This window comes from Sinohyriopsis cumingii, chromosome 16 (assembly GCF_028554795.1).
Source record: "Sinohyriopsis cumingii isolate HCF-2022 chromosome 16, ASM2855479v2, whole genome shotgun sequence".
In the NCBI taxonomy this organism is placed as follows: Eukaryota; Metazoa; Mollusca; class Bivalvia; order Unionida; family Unionidae; genus Sinohyriopsis; species Sinohyriopsis cumingii.
In genome coordinates, this window is record NC_142976.1 from 67,882,911 (window position 1) to 67,900,906 (window position 17,996).

The 17,996-nt window shown below is 35.1% G+C and overlaps 1 protein-coding gene across 1 annotated transcript in view; it reads left to right on the forward strand.

Annotated features, from left to right (window-relative positions):
• Positions 1-17,996, forward strand: part of LOC149780719 (RAB11-binding protein RELCH homolog) — a 188,522-nt gene that overhangs the window by 17,924 nt on the left and 152,602 nt on the right. The window contains exons 7-9 of the mRNA XM_089937770.1: positions 590-886; positions 3,677-3,755; positions 9,832-9,930. Coding sequence (XP_089793896.1) covers positions 590-886; positions 3,677-3,755; positions 9,832-9,930 — 475 coding nt within the window. The remainder of the gene's footprint in view (positions 1-589; positions 887-3,676; positions 3,756-9,831; positions 9,931-17,996) is intronic.

The window sequence follows — 17,996 nt, forward strand, 5'->3', positions numbered from 1 at the left end:
ATTATTCCAGCTTTAAATTCTGTATAAATTCCAGTAAATGTCTTTATCCAAGAATTATATCAGAGTACTTTTGTATTTCCAGAAAAAATAATCACTTAAATTCAATAATTATAAGAAAAATTAAAATTCAGCCCAAACTGGTCACAACATAATACAACTTAACATGTCAGATGTTTTAAGCCCGACTGGCAATCCTTTATCATAACATCAGTTATAAGACTAATTAAAATGCAAAACAGATTCTCGGATGGGGGTCAAAAGTTCACCCTTCTGGAAATATAGAAGTTTGTTTACCAATTTACATGTGATACTTGTCACATTGTCCAGGTGTGACCTTGACTAAAAAATTAATGATTCTTACTCTGAGAAAGAAAAAAAAAGTTGTTTACCAAAACTGTCACTGATTTTGGAATAAGGTCAGAAACAAGATACAATGTTTCTATTCTGGACAGTGTCAAATCCGGTTTAAAAAATGTTACATTACAATAGGATGTAATGGAATAAAAAAATTGAAACTAACTGACAAAGAATTAAATTAAATATACATAACACATGTCACTGCTGATAAAATTGTTTTCATTTATTTCAGAGACATTTCTAATAGTCCAAGAGGAACGACTGGAGAAAATGATGACACTTTAGATAAGACAGTCATAGAGTGCTTAACAAAGTCTTTACATGAAGACAGTAGACGTTACAGTGTTGATAGTGAAATGATGGAGACAGATTTAAATGTTGATTCACATGAGGATAGAGACTCTAGTCACAAAGAAAAAGATCACAATGTGAATCACTCAGAAACTCGAATAGATACTGAAATAGAACACTATGAAAATGGAGGAACGGGTTTAGATGTCTCTTTTCTTGATGAACTTGTAAATGCAAGGTAATTTCTGTTGCTTTCTAAATGTAATATGCTACACCTGTAATATTTAAATGAAACAGAGATATTTGTGTCAAACATTTATAGCAACCAAATATTCTAAAGCATGTAATATTTTAAATAACCTTGGTTGTTAATTTGTTAATTTATGTCAGATTATATATTGCAGTATTCTCTCCTTGGGATTGTGTGACATAATGTTACACATCTTTGTACCATCTTGCAACGACAAGCTTTTTTTTAATTGTGTTTTTAATGTAAGATTTTAGGAGGACTTAATGAGATCAAATCATGTAGAAAGATGATTGTAGATAATAGGATCAGTTAAATTCAATTTTTGTCTTCTTCAAATGTTTTATAAAGTTAAAACTCCCAGTCTGAGTATGTTTTTTCTCCAAGAGACCTGTTTTCTGTTCTGCTCAGTAGTTATAGAACAATGAGCTCAGTGGTTATAGAACAATGAAATAAATTATGGTAAAATTATGCACACAGATTTCTATAGATAATATTTGGGTCAAAGTTGATTTTGAACATTATAAGGATTTTTACATTTGTTTTTTTTACTACCAAGAGACATTTACTTTGTCAGTTGTTAATGATCAGACATAGGTATCACCTTTATGGTGGTGTCATTGGTGTCGATAATGTTAAGTTTCTTAATGCTCATCAGCTGTGTTTTTCAAATAACATTGTTTATACATATTTAGGGTTCTCAGTAGATTTCAGAACTGAAGGGTCAATTGATCCTTGACACCAAAATCTTGAAAATCAAAATGAAAATCTAAAGATCAAAAGTGAAATCTCAAGAGTCATTTGTGTTTGAGTTGTGAGTTCATAGCTGGATTGTTTGTTATTTGTGGAGCAAATTGATGCTCAAGATTCTTACAATTTTGAGATTTTTTTTTCTCCTTCTCCTCAGAATAGGTTCTATCTTTCTGTATCTTTGGAGTATATGGGTTGGCATGATCACTGGCAGGTTGTTTCCCTGGCAAAAAGGACAGAAAAGAAAACAGACTTCGTTGAGCCATTGTGATTAATTAATACAAACCAGTGTATGACAGTGGAAATGGAAGACGTGTGTATCTCCAAATTTATTGTAAAGATTTTTTTGTTAAATAAAATCCAAAAGCGATTTTAATTTCCTTTTATAAGATCACAGACTGGTGACCACTATTGATGTTAATTGTGATTATTAAATTTTACACTATACAGGCTCTCAATTGTTTTTTAGTCCAAATTTCCCCCTTTAATCACTTTTTTAAGGTTGCTGACTGCTCCCAGATACTCTTCCAAGCTACATTCATCCTGTGGAGAGATACATTCATATTTTTTAGCCAGTGTTTTTTTCTTAGCATTGGCAGAAAGTTTGTCTCGATGTATACTAGGGTTTCTTCTATGAAGCAGAATATTGCATCTCATAATGTCATTCACACATCAGACAATCTGTGGAACCTTTGTTAATGTTAACCATGGTATGTATAGCATGTCTATTGCTGACGATTTGGAAAAGTTAATCAATTTTTTCTTCAAAAGCCCTTAAATATGCTCTTTATACATGATGCATGATGCGCTATGTCTGCAGTGATGAGAAACTTGTCCTGCAGTCTGGGACTATTTGAAAATGCTCGGCAGGTAAGAAATACTTGAAAACGTGCTCTGAATTTTTGTTAACATGGGAAATGAATTTTTTTTAAGGCTAACCATAAAGCAGATGTGTTATGTTATTGTCCATCTGTTACACATTTCATTTCTCCATTGTAAGTTAATTTCACCACCATCAATCAGTTACCAGATCTTTTGAAGGGCTTGCACTTAGGGTAAGAAAGAAGTCTATTGATTCTTGAGGTCAAATTTTCAAAGGTCAAGGTCAATGACTGAAAGAAGTCAAATAGCTTCAGCAGAATATTAGTTCAGGGTCACAGACCTGGACAAACTTTATTAATGGATTGTATTTGGGAAAGGAATTGGGATACTGTTTTGTTTTGCGGTCAAAATGTCAAAGATCAAGGTTCTTGTGACTAAAAGAAGAAGAATGCTTTCTGAACAAATATTTAAGTTCCTTTCCTTGTTTTTTTTAACCAAAATTTTTGAATGGCTTACTTTTTGGGTAAGAAGAAACCTATTGATATTGGGTGTCAAAAGTAAAGGTTAAAATGATTGGAAGAAGAAAAATGACTTTTGCAAAATAGATTCAATTCTAGACAACATACCTTGACTTAAGTTTGTGGAGGTCTTGGTATGGTATATAAGAGGATGATTGACTTTGGGGTCAAATATTAAAGTCATTGTGACTAAAAGAAAAATGGGTTTCATAATATAACTTTTGTTCTTAAGCCGGTTCCTTGACCAGACTATATGAATGGCTTGCACATAGGGTAATAATAAAAACTATTGATGCTGTAGTCTCATGGTTAGCAGTCATGGTCAAGTCTGTTAAGAAAATGTTTTCAGCATAGTAAGTTTAGTTAAAGACTGCATTCCTTGACCAAAGGTCCAGGTCAACGAGACTTGTTGGTCAATAATCACCAGAGCTAACTATGCCATGCAAATGCCTACTTAGAGGCCATATAATCTACCATTCATGATACTCTTTTTTTTTAATCTCATCAAAATGTTTTGAAAATTATAGGAATTTTCTAGTCTTTGGAACCCTTTAATTTAATTGGAATATCACAATTCACAATGGAAGTATTAGGTTAGGTTTTTTTGAAGCAATATAGAATGATAGGAAACAATGTTATAAATACATAGTTCTGCAAGGTTATTATCCATTTCTTTCATTCTTTGTTTCAGAGACATGCCAGAATCTTTCAAGAAAGCTCTTATGGAGGTTTGCTACTATGTCAGCAAAGACAACAGGCTTGTGTCAGAGGTAAACAGAACTTTGTACATATACTTATAATGAAATTTAGAAAATATATAATATGTGAATAATAACTTCATCTGGCATATAAATACATATAAAAAATGAAGAGAGAATGTGTCAGTTATCACATTATACATAACTCTTGTACATTTTTGTAACATTCACGTTTTATTACAGACTGATACCTTGAAACAGGTATTTTTACCTGTGAAACTGAAACAGAATACAGAATGAATACAAAGTACAATGTAAATACTAATGAAATAATTAGTACATTTGGAAGAAAATGGTTCAAATGCAAAACAGTAAATTAAAATTAAAAATGGAACAAAACATGAATGCATTTTATCAGTGGATGTTGTGAAAATAGATTATTATTAAGCTGCATCCAAGTTTCCACAGTTAAAAACTGTTTCTCATAATATTCAATGATGTGATTCTTGATACTAGCAGTTTTTCACCCATTGCAAGCCATGTTTATTGTTCTTGTTGAGCCAGGCCTACAAAACTACTGCCATAAATATGATGACATCATTACTGGTAAAATTATATCTGTACAATCTTTATTTGACTCAAATAGAAGTAGAAATAAACTTTTCCGACATATTCAGCAGCTGGGTTTTTTCTCACACCTATGACAGTAGCAGTTATGCTTTAATTTATCATAAACTCAGTGTCTTAGATTTTATGTTTTACTATTTCATTAAAACACTTTAATTAGACAGAAAGCTAGAATGTTTTCCTTTTACAGTAACAATCTTGAAAATGGAAAACCCTTATTCTGTAAATGAATTTCCATATTGTCCAATGATGGATAAAAGTTATAAATGCAAAATAAGATTGCATTTTCCCTACATGAATCCAAGGATGTCAAATTGTATGTGACTTTCGTGATGCTAGTTGCCCAATGTCTCAAAGAAATTGTTTAGTATTGGCTGTTTATGACAGTCACAGAGAAGTAAAAATCTTATATCTTTTTTGGTCTGTGGTTTATGCATCTTGATCCCTTTCTTGGACAAATGTCACGCTTGTAATAACATCGGCCAAACTGACTAAAGTATGGACTGAAGGTCTTAACCTTATACTGGCAATATTTGGAAACATTAAATTTCTGCTTTTTAGGTTGAAAATTTGTAAAAAGAAATAGGAATCAACATTACTTAATAGGAATTAAAAGCCTGTTTGGTCTTGTAAGTAAGACCTTGTGGTAAACTGTGGTGACAGTACAGCCCCTAGAAGAAGAGTTCCACCCCTTGCCTTGTTAGGGTTGAATATGTTAACATGATAACTTGAGGACTTCAATCACTTTGAATCAAGTTGGTCTTCCTCAGAAACCTGCCTTGTAGATTATTTCATGGTGTACACCTTCCACTGTAATAGGTGGATTTCATCTAGCAATTTTTTTCTTCTCTTGAAATATCTCAATGGGCTAATGATCTTGTATGGGCTGCTTGTTCATGACATCCATTCAGATGATCATTGCCTCCCAGTGGAAGCCAAACTTTGCCCATTTGACCAAGCAATCAAATTTTTAACTATGTGACGGTGCATGTTGGCATATGGGAGAACTTTTCCTGGCTTTAATCAAGCTTCCCTCTGCAGGATCAGTTGCTGGAATATGACCTGCACATGCATTATATGACTGGCTCTGGTGTTTCTCAACCTCCTTGAGATGAAAGTCATATGGAATGCATTTCAAATGTGATATGAGATGTTATCTGCAGAGGGCATGATAATTCTTTTCTGACAACTTGACTCATCAGTTATCTCATAATGTAGGGCAGAAACAAGACCCCATATTTCTGTCATTTTCTTTGGGATTTTCTCAGGTGGCATCATCATTGACATTTCCACATTTCAGCCTGCCAATTCCTAGACAGGTTCATTGCCATAGTAGACTAGCTGTTTGGTTAGAATCAACAGATCACACACAGTGGTTCATTCAGCTCATTGTTTTTGGTCAGATCTGTGACCATTGGAGTCGTGGTCACATGGACCTTTTTCGTTGTAACATGGTGGAATGATCAGCTTGCAACCATCATCTTACCCGTCCCAGATCCAAAACCATGGATATCAACTCCTTTTCAATGAACCACAATGGTGCAGATGCCTTTCTCCAATCTTAAATGATTTCCATGGTCCTGCAGAATATGAGGTATCCATGTGCAGGATTATCCTGATTGCTAACATAAAGTGGGAAAAATCATCAATCGATGACCTACTGAATTTAACAGCAGAGATTCTTCCCTCCAGCTGAAATTACCACACTTGTAGGTTTTCCATCCCAACTGAACAATACTGATTCTGCTTGCCTTATGCATAACAAACAAGCCCTCAGACAGGAACATCTCTGTGGAAATTTGGTGGACATAAGTTTTTAAGCAAGAATGCCGGCCACTTTTGTAAGTCTGTAGAGAAACTGGAGGGTTTTCTCCCAGTGGCATGAGCAGAGAAACATCTCATCCTTAAAAGTCTCATAGCTAACACCTTGACGTCACAAATAGCCAACTGTTCACTGTCAAAGTCTACTATTCCACAATCTCAGATATGTTTTGCCATATGGAAGGGAGAACATAGGCCAGAACAAAGACCTTTCCAACCTTCTAGCCAACTTTTTCAACAGAAGGCCTTATCCCTTTGTTGAAATGGAACTTACATTGGGTTCTGTCATGGTTGAGCCAGGTACTCTTTGAATCATTGTTTAGAGCCTTGCTAACTTGCCTTTTGCATAGTGCAGCTTGCTAATTACTCTAACCTCAGCAGACAGAGTCAGTGAAATTCATCTGTTATATTAGTCAACATGAACTATCAGCAGTTTCACCACAATGGATTAACTTCTATCGTGACCATCCTGGTTTCATTACTGAGAACAAGCTCATGGGAAAATCAGAATTTTTGCTTAACATTGGAGTCAGTTGTATATGACTGGAATTGCAGATCGAACATTTTTTCTAATGACCATGTCCTGTCATTTCAGACCCTAGTCCCTATTCTACACAAGACTAGTAAGCTAGAAGACTGGAACCAGTTGTTATGTATATTTGTTGTTATGTATATTTGATTTAATTGTTTGTTTGTAAGTTTTAATTTTTTTTAAATTCCATTACTTGCTTTTGTAATGTAACTTTATTTACTGGAATAGAGTTCAGTTCTGACTGTTTTTTAAAATATTTTGACATAAACAACTTTATAGAAAATTGTGTCAAATGCTGACCTAGTTCCTGACTGTGATTCAGAACCAGAGATAGTTTGTAGTAAACAGCTTCTGTCATTTTTTTTAAAAAATCTTTCTCAGAGTAAGATTTATAAAGTGGAATCGAGGCCATTCTTGGAGTACGTTTCAAATAACATGTAGCAATTGTTACAAACTCTGGTTTTTCCAGAGGATTGACCTACATCTGGACATCTGTCTTGCGTTGTAGTTAGATTTATTACTGATGTTTTGAGAAATAGTAGTTATACTTGTCTTAACACTGGAGACATCCAGGTGTTTTATGTTTTGATCAGTTTTGGGGCTAATTATTTTATTTTAAATGAAAATTAATCCTTTTATCTGGAAATACTAGTGCTCTAAATTAATTCTTGGACAAGGACATTTATCGAAATTTATACAAAATTCAAATTGGAATATTATTTTCTGTGATTCAACAAAGAACTGTTGACACATCAGTATGATGCTGACCACAACTTACGTCCTCGCCTTCCAATTTGGATTTCATTGGGATTCGAAGTCATTTTCATTAGGACTTTTGTTTCTAGGATTTAAATTTTTTAATTCTTGGATTATTTTTGGATTTGGTTCGTAAAACCATAAGTTTTTTTGCCATTATTAACTTGTTTTTCTAGAGAAATAAATTATTTGCAAAATTTTATAAAACTTGTTGTCTTCACTTTTTTCTTGTTATGTTTTGTAAGAGCCAAAACACATAACACAGTGCTATGTCAATAGTGAGGGGTTGCAGCCCTCTCAGATGTTTTGATTCAGTAATGCATTTGAATAAACCAATATTGTGAGTCATATGTGTTTGTTCAGTAGACTTACCAAGTCGTAATATGGGCAGATCGTCACAAGTCCTTCCCTGTTACATTCTTGGATGAACTTACACTTCTGTTCTGGTGGTGCCAGTCTCACAAAGGGAGGCAATTTTAATCTCACTTCATCCATTTCTTTTTAGCATTGGTATTCTTAGAACATGACAAAAGGCATGGGCATTGACAATATAGCATGGTGGGATTGGATATGCTATGCAGTAGATGGAAGAAAACAGTTTAGTCCATAAATTGATATATTTTATCATTTCTTTTTAGAGGCTTAAATAATTGTATCCACAATAAAGGTTATTTTTGCATCATTTTGGTTTTGTGAGTAAATATGGAATCATGTTAACCATCATTTTTTATTTCCATGCATTTTTCAAAAGCATCAGCGATGTAATACCATCTGTCTGTTCCTCAATTTGTCCTTCCATCCATACATCTGTCAGTTAACATAACAGTATTTGCTTTTAAACTGCTGGATAAAAAGTTATGAATCATTGTAATTATCTTACAGGTGTGGTCCTTGACTCTTGACAGTGGGGGCCCTTGAAAGGGGTCAGTAGTCAAATATATAAAAAAAATTCAATTAAAATAACATTGTCAAGTATTTTCAGACTTTATATATGCAGTTGTAGCAGAAAGACTTATCACACATGTGTCAGGCTATGTATTTTGACATGTAGTCACTGTCTGTGGGTGGGGAGTGAGTACCAGGGTATGTGAGGCATTAGTGAGGAATGGAATATGCAATGGAAAGCACATGCTTGTGATGGCAAGCTATTGTTGTTACTGAGTTTTTTTATCCCAGTACCTTTGGTATAATGATAGCAATGTCCATCTGTCCATAGTGAACATGGTTTCTGAAGTATAACTTTTGTTTTCTGTCAGATCTTGTATGTGACTTACCTAATGGATAGAGGCAGTAGTCTAGTGATTGTGGAACCAATCGGGGCGGATTAAGGCTCACTGGTGCCCCTGATTATATTATAATATAATGGGTAGAGGCAGTAGTCTAGTGATTGTGGAACCAATAGATGTCAATGTTACTAGAACATAAAAATGTGATAAGATCAAGTTTCCTTGGCTTCATTTTTATCAAACTCCCTAGGTAGGCTAAACTTGGTCAAAGGCGCACCTTCATGTTGATTCAGAGGTAGACAGGTATAAAATAAAGGTCATTGGAGCTGACAATGAAATGTTTTTCAGTTTCCACTATGTCAAGTTTCTTGGATCCAGTTTCCATCAAACTTAGTACATAGTCTACACTTGGACAGAGGCACCTCCATATTGTTTCTTGCGTCCAGAGTTCCAAGGTTGAGGTCACGGGAGCTAAAATTGTCATTTTTGTTGGTACATAATAAATCTATTTTTCTCACGTTTAAGTTTATTTTACATTTGTAATACAGTAGCTGTGGTTGTTTTGGGTGAGGTTGGTTAGTTGGAACAGCTGTTTGGCCTGTGGCTTTTTCTCATCCAATCTGTGTAAGTAATTAAGTAAAGTTTGCACAGTTTATGTTGTTGTTGTGGGGTTTAACACCATTTTTCAGCACACAATAGGCTATACATGGCAGCCAGTATTAATGGTGGAGGAAGAATCCGTGAAACCCCAGAAAGAACCTCCGACCCACAAGAAGCTACTGGCAAGCTTTCTAAGATACCCACATTGGCTGAATCCGAGACTCGAACCCACATGGACAGAGGTGAGATGGCAGTGATCCGTAATGGAGAGCACTTTTGGCCTCTTGCCCCCCCTCCCCCGGTTTATGTATAAAGGTATACAGTAAAATGACTGTGGTTTTGCAACATCAAATGAACCTGTTTCCTAATGACTTAGAATTATAGGAAACCTGTTCCAGGCAATGTCTTCTAAGTTGTTTGGCTGATTGATCACAGCCATGGATTCAGTCTTAGAGACATTTTGCCCTCCTTTGGTGTACAATGTCATGACACTTTACTAATCTGGAAGAAGTGTATTTCCCAGGTTTTATATATTTTAAGATTGCCTGAATTGCACAGTATTATTATGCAGTTATTTTCATTCTAGGTGTCCAAAATCTCAGACACAGACCAACTAAAGGTTGTGATGATGCTGGGGCGATGTCTTCCCCATATTGTACCAAATGTTCTTCTGGCCAAACGAGAGGTACTTTTTCTTTGAGTTCAAAAAATATATGCTCAGGGCTGTTCCAGTTGAACATACTTGGGACCCAGAGAAGGCACTTGCAAAATGGAGTATACACCCATAGGTGCAATTTAGAATTTTGTATAATTTTTCTTTAAGCTCATTAAGTAATAGGATTACCCAGGCACATATTCTAAAAAAGTGCCTTGCCTGCATAGCATGTTTAAATGTAAGTCCTCATATAGTTTTTGTGCTATAATATTACATGTGTATGAACAGATCATGTATTAGGAAAACAATTTAAGAAAAAAAGTTATCTGTGATGAATAATTGGTTGAACTTGTCTTTAGTCATCAGCTGTCAAGTCTATATGCCAGAATGTAATTAAGCTTCATTTTTAGTCATCAACTCTCAAGTCTATATGCCAGAATGTAATTAAGCTTCATTTTTAGTCATCAACTCTCAAGTCTATATGCCAGAATGTAATTAAGCTTCATTTTTAGTCATCAACTCTCAAGTCTATATGCCAGAATGTAATTAAGCTTCATTTTTGGTCATCAACTCTCAAGTTCCATGCCAGAATGTAATTAAGCTTCATTTTTAGTCATCAACTCTCAAGTCTATATGCCAGAATGTAATTCAGCTTCATTTTTAGTCATCAACTCTCAAGTCTATATGCCAGAATGTAATTAAGCTTCATTTTTAGTCATCAACTCTCAAGTTCCATGCCAGAATGCAATTAAGCTTCATGTTTAGTCATCAACTCTCAAGTTCCATGCCATAATGCAATTAAGCTTCATTTTTAGTCATCAACTCTCAAGTCTATATGCCAGAATGTAATTCAGCTTCATTTTCAGTCATCAACTTGCAAGTCTATATGCCAGAATGCAATTAAGCTTCATTTTTAGTCATCAACTCTCAAGTTCCTGGCCATAATGTAATTAAGCTTCATTGTTAGTTATCAACTCTCAAGTCTATATGTCAGAATGTAATTAAGCTTCATTTTTAGTCATCAACTCTCAAGTCTATATGTCAGAATGTAATTAAGCTTCATTTTTAGTCATCAGCTCTCAAGTTCCATGCCATAATGTAATTAAGCTTCATTTTTAGTCATCATATCTCAAGTCCCTGTGCCATAATGTAATTAAGCTTCATTTTTAGCCATCAACTCTCCAGTCCCTGTGTCAGAATGTAATTAAGTTTCATGCTTAGTCATCAGCTTATGAGTTAATGTCTTAGAATGTAATTAAGCTCTGTTTTCAGTCATCAACCTTGTAAGTTAATGTCCTAGAATGTAATTAAGCTCTGTTTTCAATCATAAACCTTGTAAGTTAATGTCCTAGAATGTAATTAAGCTTTGTTTTTAGCCATAAATTCTTAAGTCCGTTTACCAGAACAGAATGTAATTAATCTTTATTTTTAGTCATCAGCTTTTATGTTTCTGTGCTACAATGTAAGTAAGATTCAGTGTTCATCATCAGTTTTTAAGTGCCAGTGACAAAATATAATAAAGCTTCATTTTTAGTCATCAGCTATTAAGTCCCTGTGCCAGAATGTAATTAGGCTTTGTCTTTAATCATTGGCTCTTAAATGCCTGTGCCAGAATATAATTAAGTAAGCTTCCTGTTTAGTCATCAGCTATTAAGTCCCTGTGCCAGAATGTAATTAAGATTACAGTGGTAAAGTTACATTCATGGTATAAATAAGTAAAAGAACATTCAATATATGGTTCCTAATAGTCTGAGTACTTGTAGTGATAATCTGTCATTTTCATTCATCCATCAGTTTAATACTTGCGTTCATATTATCAAGCATTCTGTAACTGAAACACAGCACAAAAACAGAATTATCTACCTTTATTGAAAAGAAACCATAAATCTTGTAGTTTGTTATGTACTGTCTGACTTTCTGTGTGTAGAACTTTGTATTTTGTGTCAAATCCTTAAAATCATGAATGTAAAGTTATACTGAAAAGATTTACATTTGCAAACAAAATCGAAAATATTCCTAACTTTTTTATGAAAAAGATGAAAATCCTATAAAATTTTGGTATTGATTTAAAAAAATAAATGTTTGTATTAATTTTTAACCTCATATTTTCAATAAGAGAAGTTAAAGATTCAAATGTCTTTGTAAAACTACAGGCTTTCCTTTTAGGTACATTCAATGCCTGAAGTATTGTTTGCTAATTTTGTGCTATAAAATGGTGATTACCTTTTTTCTGCAAGTTTGAGGCATTGAATCATGAAACAGGAAATAGAAGAATCACCATTGGAATCATGAAGAGAAGTTCACATTTCAAACAGCTTAAAAAAGAACCAAAAGAACCAATATATTGTTTGCAAAGTATATGTTTGATATAATCTTGTATGAAAATATATTTCTTGACTTCAGGTTAGTTTTAAACTATGCATCAAATAATGAAGCAAGAGGTTAGGAAATAAAAGAATCACCATTTAATTCAAGAAGAGAATTTCAAGTTTCTTCTTCAAATACATTACCCAATCATAATACATTTGGAGAACTATTGCCTCACCTCTCGAGCCTTCCCAGATTAAAGCTCTTAACTAAAAAGCTAAACATTATCTGCCTACCTAGGTGGCTGTTATAGTGATCACCTTTCATACCAGGATTAGTGCCCAATCCAGTGAAATTATCAGTTAATAATTCTGATACTGCCAGTCACATGCTCTCTGCAGACAGAGAGACCTTGCAAAACCCATACAGGCAGATTAGGAAGTTTTCTACTTTAAAACAAGCTGCAGGAGTTTCACCCAAAAAGGGAAGTAGACTTCATATTTTAAATTTCCAACTTTTCTGTTCTTTTTTATTCACAGCATCAAAGCTTATAACTTTTCTCTGTTACCACTCTGATGCCTTCATACACTTAGGCATCCTTGGTACAAATTGCTGTAACCATAATTGCAGGTGTGGTACATGATATAGAAAACTCATTTAATATTGCTGTACGATTTCCATTACGTCTGGTGACATAAAGGTAATATTTCTATATTGTCTTTTTTCATCCAGTTGATTGTTATTTTAGTGACATTTGACTGATTTTTACCTGTCATTGTGCTGTTTCTACAGGTAACATGGTCTCACAATGGATACTGTAGTGTCTACTTCGCAAATATCAATAATGATGATTCAGTGTCTTTTTAGTGAAGTTTTTGTGTGTGCTTTAGAAAATTCATTTATTTTACTGTATAGCTTCTGCTGTGGTTAGGTATATGCAAGTAAGTTCTTTATACATTGGGTATTCATAACATCCAATTCGTACATGTAGTTACTATAAGCAATGCTTCAGTGATTTTACCTGTATGGGCAGTCAAAAAATTGACCTTCCTACAGGTAACTTGTTACTTGAATTGATTATTTAGCATTAACATTATAAATATTAACCACTCGGTGGCCTAGTGGTTAGAGCATCCACCTCAGATGTGGGAGGTTGTGTGTTCGATCCCCAGCTGAGTCATATCAAAGACTTTAAAAAAATGGTACTAACAGCTGCCTCGCTTGCTGCTCAGCATTAAGAGGTTAGTGTTAGGACTGGTCGGCCTAGTGTCAGGATAATGTAACTGGGTGGGACATCATGCTACATGTCTGCATAGCAATATGATGGAGAAATTTTTAAAGCTATGTTAAAACTCCAAATCACACACACACATCATAAGTATTAATTGCGATGTTCTCTATCAGTACAAAACCACATGCACCTATTTACAGGTATTTATCATAGTGTTTAACTCTGCACAGAGACTGCCATGTTCATAAAGCAGAACACACACTGCACAGTATATTTATATTGCCTGCTCTGTACAGATTTAGACCATGGGCGAGACCAGTCTGAAAACCACTCTGCACATGTAGTTTTCTTGAATACTTGTCAGACTTGCATGTTATGGACAGAAGTCAATGGGTGGCAATTCTATGGATACTGATGGGAAGGCACAGAAGCATACCTTGAGGGATGAAGACTTCAATTCACATGCAAGGGTTTGAAACCATACCACTTGCATGTTAAATTTATGGACTGGCTACATGGATCAATATCCCATACACCATCTCAACCACAAGAACTGAACATTGTCATGCCGGCCAAGATGGCCATGTTCCTTCATGACTGATCTCATATTATCATAATTGGCCATGACAACAATCGATCATATAGCATCAGCCACCAATAAAACAAACTTGTCCAGTTCCACAACTTGCTTAGAACCCCTAAGTACTTCCTGCATACAATGCACATTTAAGTCCCTCAGTACCCAAGAAACCAGTTTGTGAATTCAGTTATGCAGCAATCTAACCCACATGTTGCTGCCAGGCACTTCCTGCAAAAGACATCCAGTTTATACAGATATTCATATGGCACTGTCTAACATCCATAGTGCTGCTAGGCACTAATGCATATGACATTCAGCTTATAAAGGCACTCTTATGGATCAGTCTAACCCACACATTGCCAAAGGACTTCCAGTCTATATCAGCACTCACATGGATTGATCTAACTCAAATAGTACCTCTTGATGCTTCCACTGTATGATGTTCATCTAGGTGCCTCTGATTCTGAAGAGATGTCTCTTCACTCCTCCTGAAGCCTTTGCCACCCAAAATGAGCTTCTAATTTGTGACACATTGGAAGTAACAGGATCTAACTCATGTGCTGCAAAAGGTAGTGAGGCGCCACCCTCAACATTCTTCTCTAACTTCTTTGCAGGTGGAACAAGAGACACTGGCTTCACTACCTAAATCCAAAAATGACAAAAACTGCTCTTAAGTTCCATATGTTGTTTTTAGATCTTAAAATTATGAGTGAAACTCAGACTTGCAGGCTTGGACTGAAGAAGTTTTTCACCCAATCCCATCAGAGTTCAGTCCTCCTCATTCCTTTACATCGCCTGCCTGATCTACATTTCCAACATCAGGTGTTCATTGAATACAGAAGAATCTACTTTCAATTGCCCCCACAATCTGACAAAATTACTGACATTTTGGGCTCTCCTCATTGTCAATTACAAGTCCCTAGTGTCTACAGATGTTTTTCTCTAATTGTTGTCAGTGGTTCCATAAACCCCACACACCCATTTTCCATTTGGATACCCATCATTTGATTCATAACATTGTGATCATGGAATCAATGTTGTATCTAATATTAATGGCTATCTTTCAACAGATGGAACACAAATTACTTTCTCCCACCCCAAGCCTCGACTGACTTACATGTGAGCATGTTTATAGACTGGCCCACTTCGTAAACATACAGCTATACATGTAATAGCAGCCATGAACATAGAACAGTTGCAAACAGATGCAGTTCTGTCTACTTCCAGGCTTTGTAAAGACCATTATAGGTTAAGCTATGCTTCCAACATTAATGATCAAATCTCCTCTTTAATGATCAGGTTGATAGAATTTGCAACAAGCCACCAAGAATACATTCTTTCCATCCCTCACAGTCTCAGCTACAGTTAGAACATACCTAGAGCACCATTCACAGGAAAGCAGTCCTACTGAATTTAAAATGTCGACAATCACAGTTCTCCCAAACTAAAGCGGAAAAAAGGCAGTCAGTAAATTGAGAGACCCTTTTTATCTTAAATTAAATACTTACAAGGTGCCTTATCACAGATCCCGAGAGGTGGAAGGCTCCAATATTTTGTATGGACCAAAAAAAAGTGGTTTCCAGTGGACACAGTATCAGTATCACATTAAGCTCCTCCTCTTTTGTTCAGGGTTTCTTAATTTACAAACACAGCACTCTTCACCTAGTTGTGAACCTAAGTACATTCAGTCAACTCTTACACATTTGGGTTCATGATAGAATGCATCAGCAGGTTCAAAATGCCATCCATCTATGCAGTCATTATGGACTTGCAAGAGGCATGACTTTGCATGCCCACCCACACAGCTTTCAGAAGCCCTGTTATTAACTTACAAAAACATCAGGCCAGTTATATTTTGGAGCAAGACATGGTATAAAATATTACACTCTTCATTCACACTCTCCTGGTCAACAAGGACATATCTGACCTTGTACCCTTTCAGCTAGGTCTGGAACTCAGCATTCAGGTAAAACAGACTACATCTACCCCAGGAACAAAAATTGAATTAGTACAATAATAGAATCCTTGCCTATATGCTGGAGAATTTCTTTGCCTATTGGGTTTTGCTTGATGTAGCAGCAGACATGTTAGTCCTTGGTCCCTTTCTTGGGCTCCCATTACAATGAATCTGTTGTCCAAATGAAGGCCAAACCTTTGACCATTGGACCAACTTTCATAATGATAATTTTCCTTTTGAAGCTGCTTCCCAACATATTGAGTCTATTTTCAAGTTGGGTTATCTAGAAGCTATCTCATACCTTTGGGGACCAAAGATGGTTTCTTTCAAGTAAGGGGATATAACTCCTTTCATCTAGTACCTATTCTCTTAAGGTATTATGATTGGGTTATGTATGTGGAGAAGAAACAGATTGTTTCTAGACAATTATGTTTCTTTGTTAATACTTACCCAGTCATAATACACATACACCCACTGAGCCTCCCTGCAGTTATATCCAGATAGAGAGCATGCCTTCTTCTCCAGTAGTAACTGATGATTTCAGTGGATTTGGCACCAATCCTGGTATCAAGACATCACTCTAACTACCATCTAGGTGGGTTGCTACCTTTTTAGCGACAAAGTTTTAATATTGGATGGGTGGACTTGTGATGTGGTAATAGTTCTTCTAAGGTATTATGAGTCGATGAGCATAGTCGAAGAAACATTTTACTAGAAAAATTGGTTTCTGACAGCAGTAAAAATGACCAATGTAAAACTTAGATTTGCCAGAAAACCAATTGTTTGCTTAGAATATTTGTGATTTAATCTATATGATAAAAGTAAATATGGGTCAGCCTTGTGTAAGTTTTTAACTGATGCATTGAATAATAAAATAGCAGATAAGGAAATAAAAGAAATGAGTATTTACTTTTAAACTTGTTGAAAGGCCTTTGCTTATCTCATTTTTGAAGAGTTATTGTTTTGTTAATTGTGAATCTGCTTATATACTTTGATCTGCCATTATTTTGTTATCTTCATCAGTGAAAGAATGTAATTAGTGTGAATAATTTCTTCTTCACATTACAAATCCTACTGCTGTTCATTAATGCTGGAAAGTGGCCATTACAGCATAAAATCCATAAAGAATATTTTTAATTAATGACCTTGATTAAGTTGGTAACTGTAACAAAATACAAGGTGTGGTTGAAAATTAGTTTGGATGCCATTTAATTTATTCTTATTCAGTAAAAGTTATATTTAAGTATATGCCAAAGTGAAGACCATAGACCATTGTTTAAATAGCCCTATTGTTTCAGTATAGTGATATATTTTCTGTCATAAACTTGTAACTCAATGAATTTGATTCTTATACAGTATCCTTCAAGTGCTTGCACTGTTATTGCATAAAGATGTCTTCATTGTATAGTTCTTGCTTTCAGTCGTTAATATGTCTAATGAGTATTCTTTACTATGGATGTTACTGTCACAAACTACCACAGTGTAGCTCGTGCATTTTAAAACAAGTTCTGAATCCATCTAATATTTTTTTATATCAAATTAACATTTAATTGATGATCTTTTCTATGATACAACCTTCAATTGTTATATTTTATTGGTGAGTAGGAAGAATAAGTGTTGTGTGTGATTTCCTGTCATTACAATATCTACAGCTGTTCGACAATGGCCTTTGCAGATCATAGACATGTTGTGTTTTTTTGGTGGGGGTAGCCACATTTCCCAGCTGGTATTGTCACTAATTTGATTTCATATGTGGGAATTTTGTCCTCAGCCTGGCCATGACTAGAATTAGCTGAAGGAATATTTAATCAGCCTGTCAGTGTTTCCCTTTAGGCACATTTGTGCATCAGGGATGCACGCTGGAAAAAATTGACGCATACATTTTTTTGATGCAAAGGATTTGCATAATGCAATCAGGTTTTATTTAATATCTAATGCATTGGACGAGGGGTGGCATCATGTTAACTTCGAGCATAGGCATTGACTGGTTCCCCGCTTTGTTTACTCCATTTTGCGCTCCT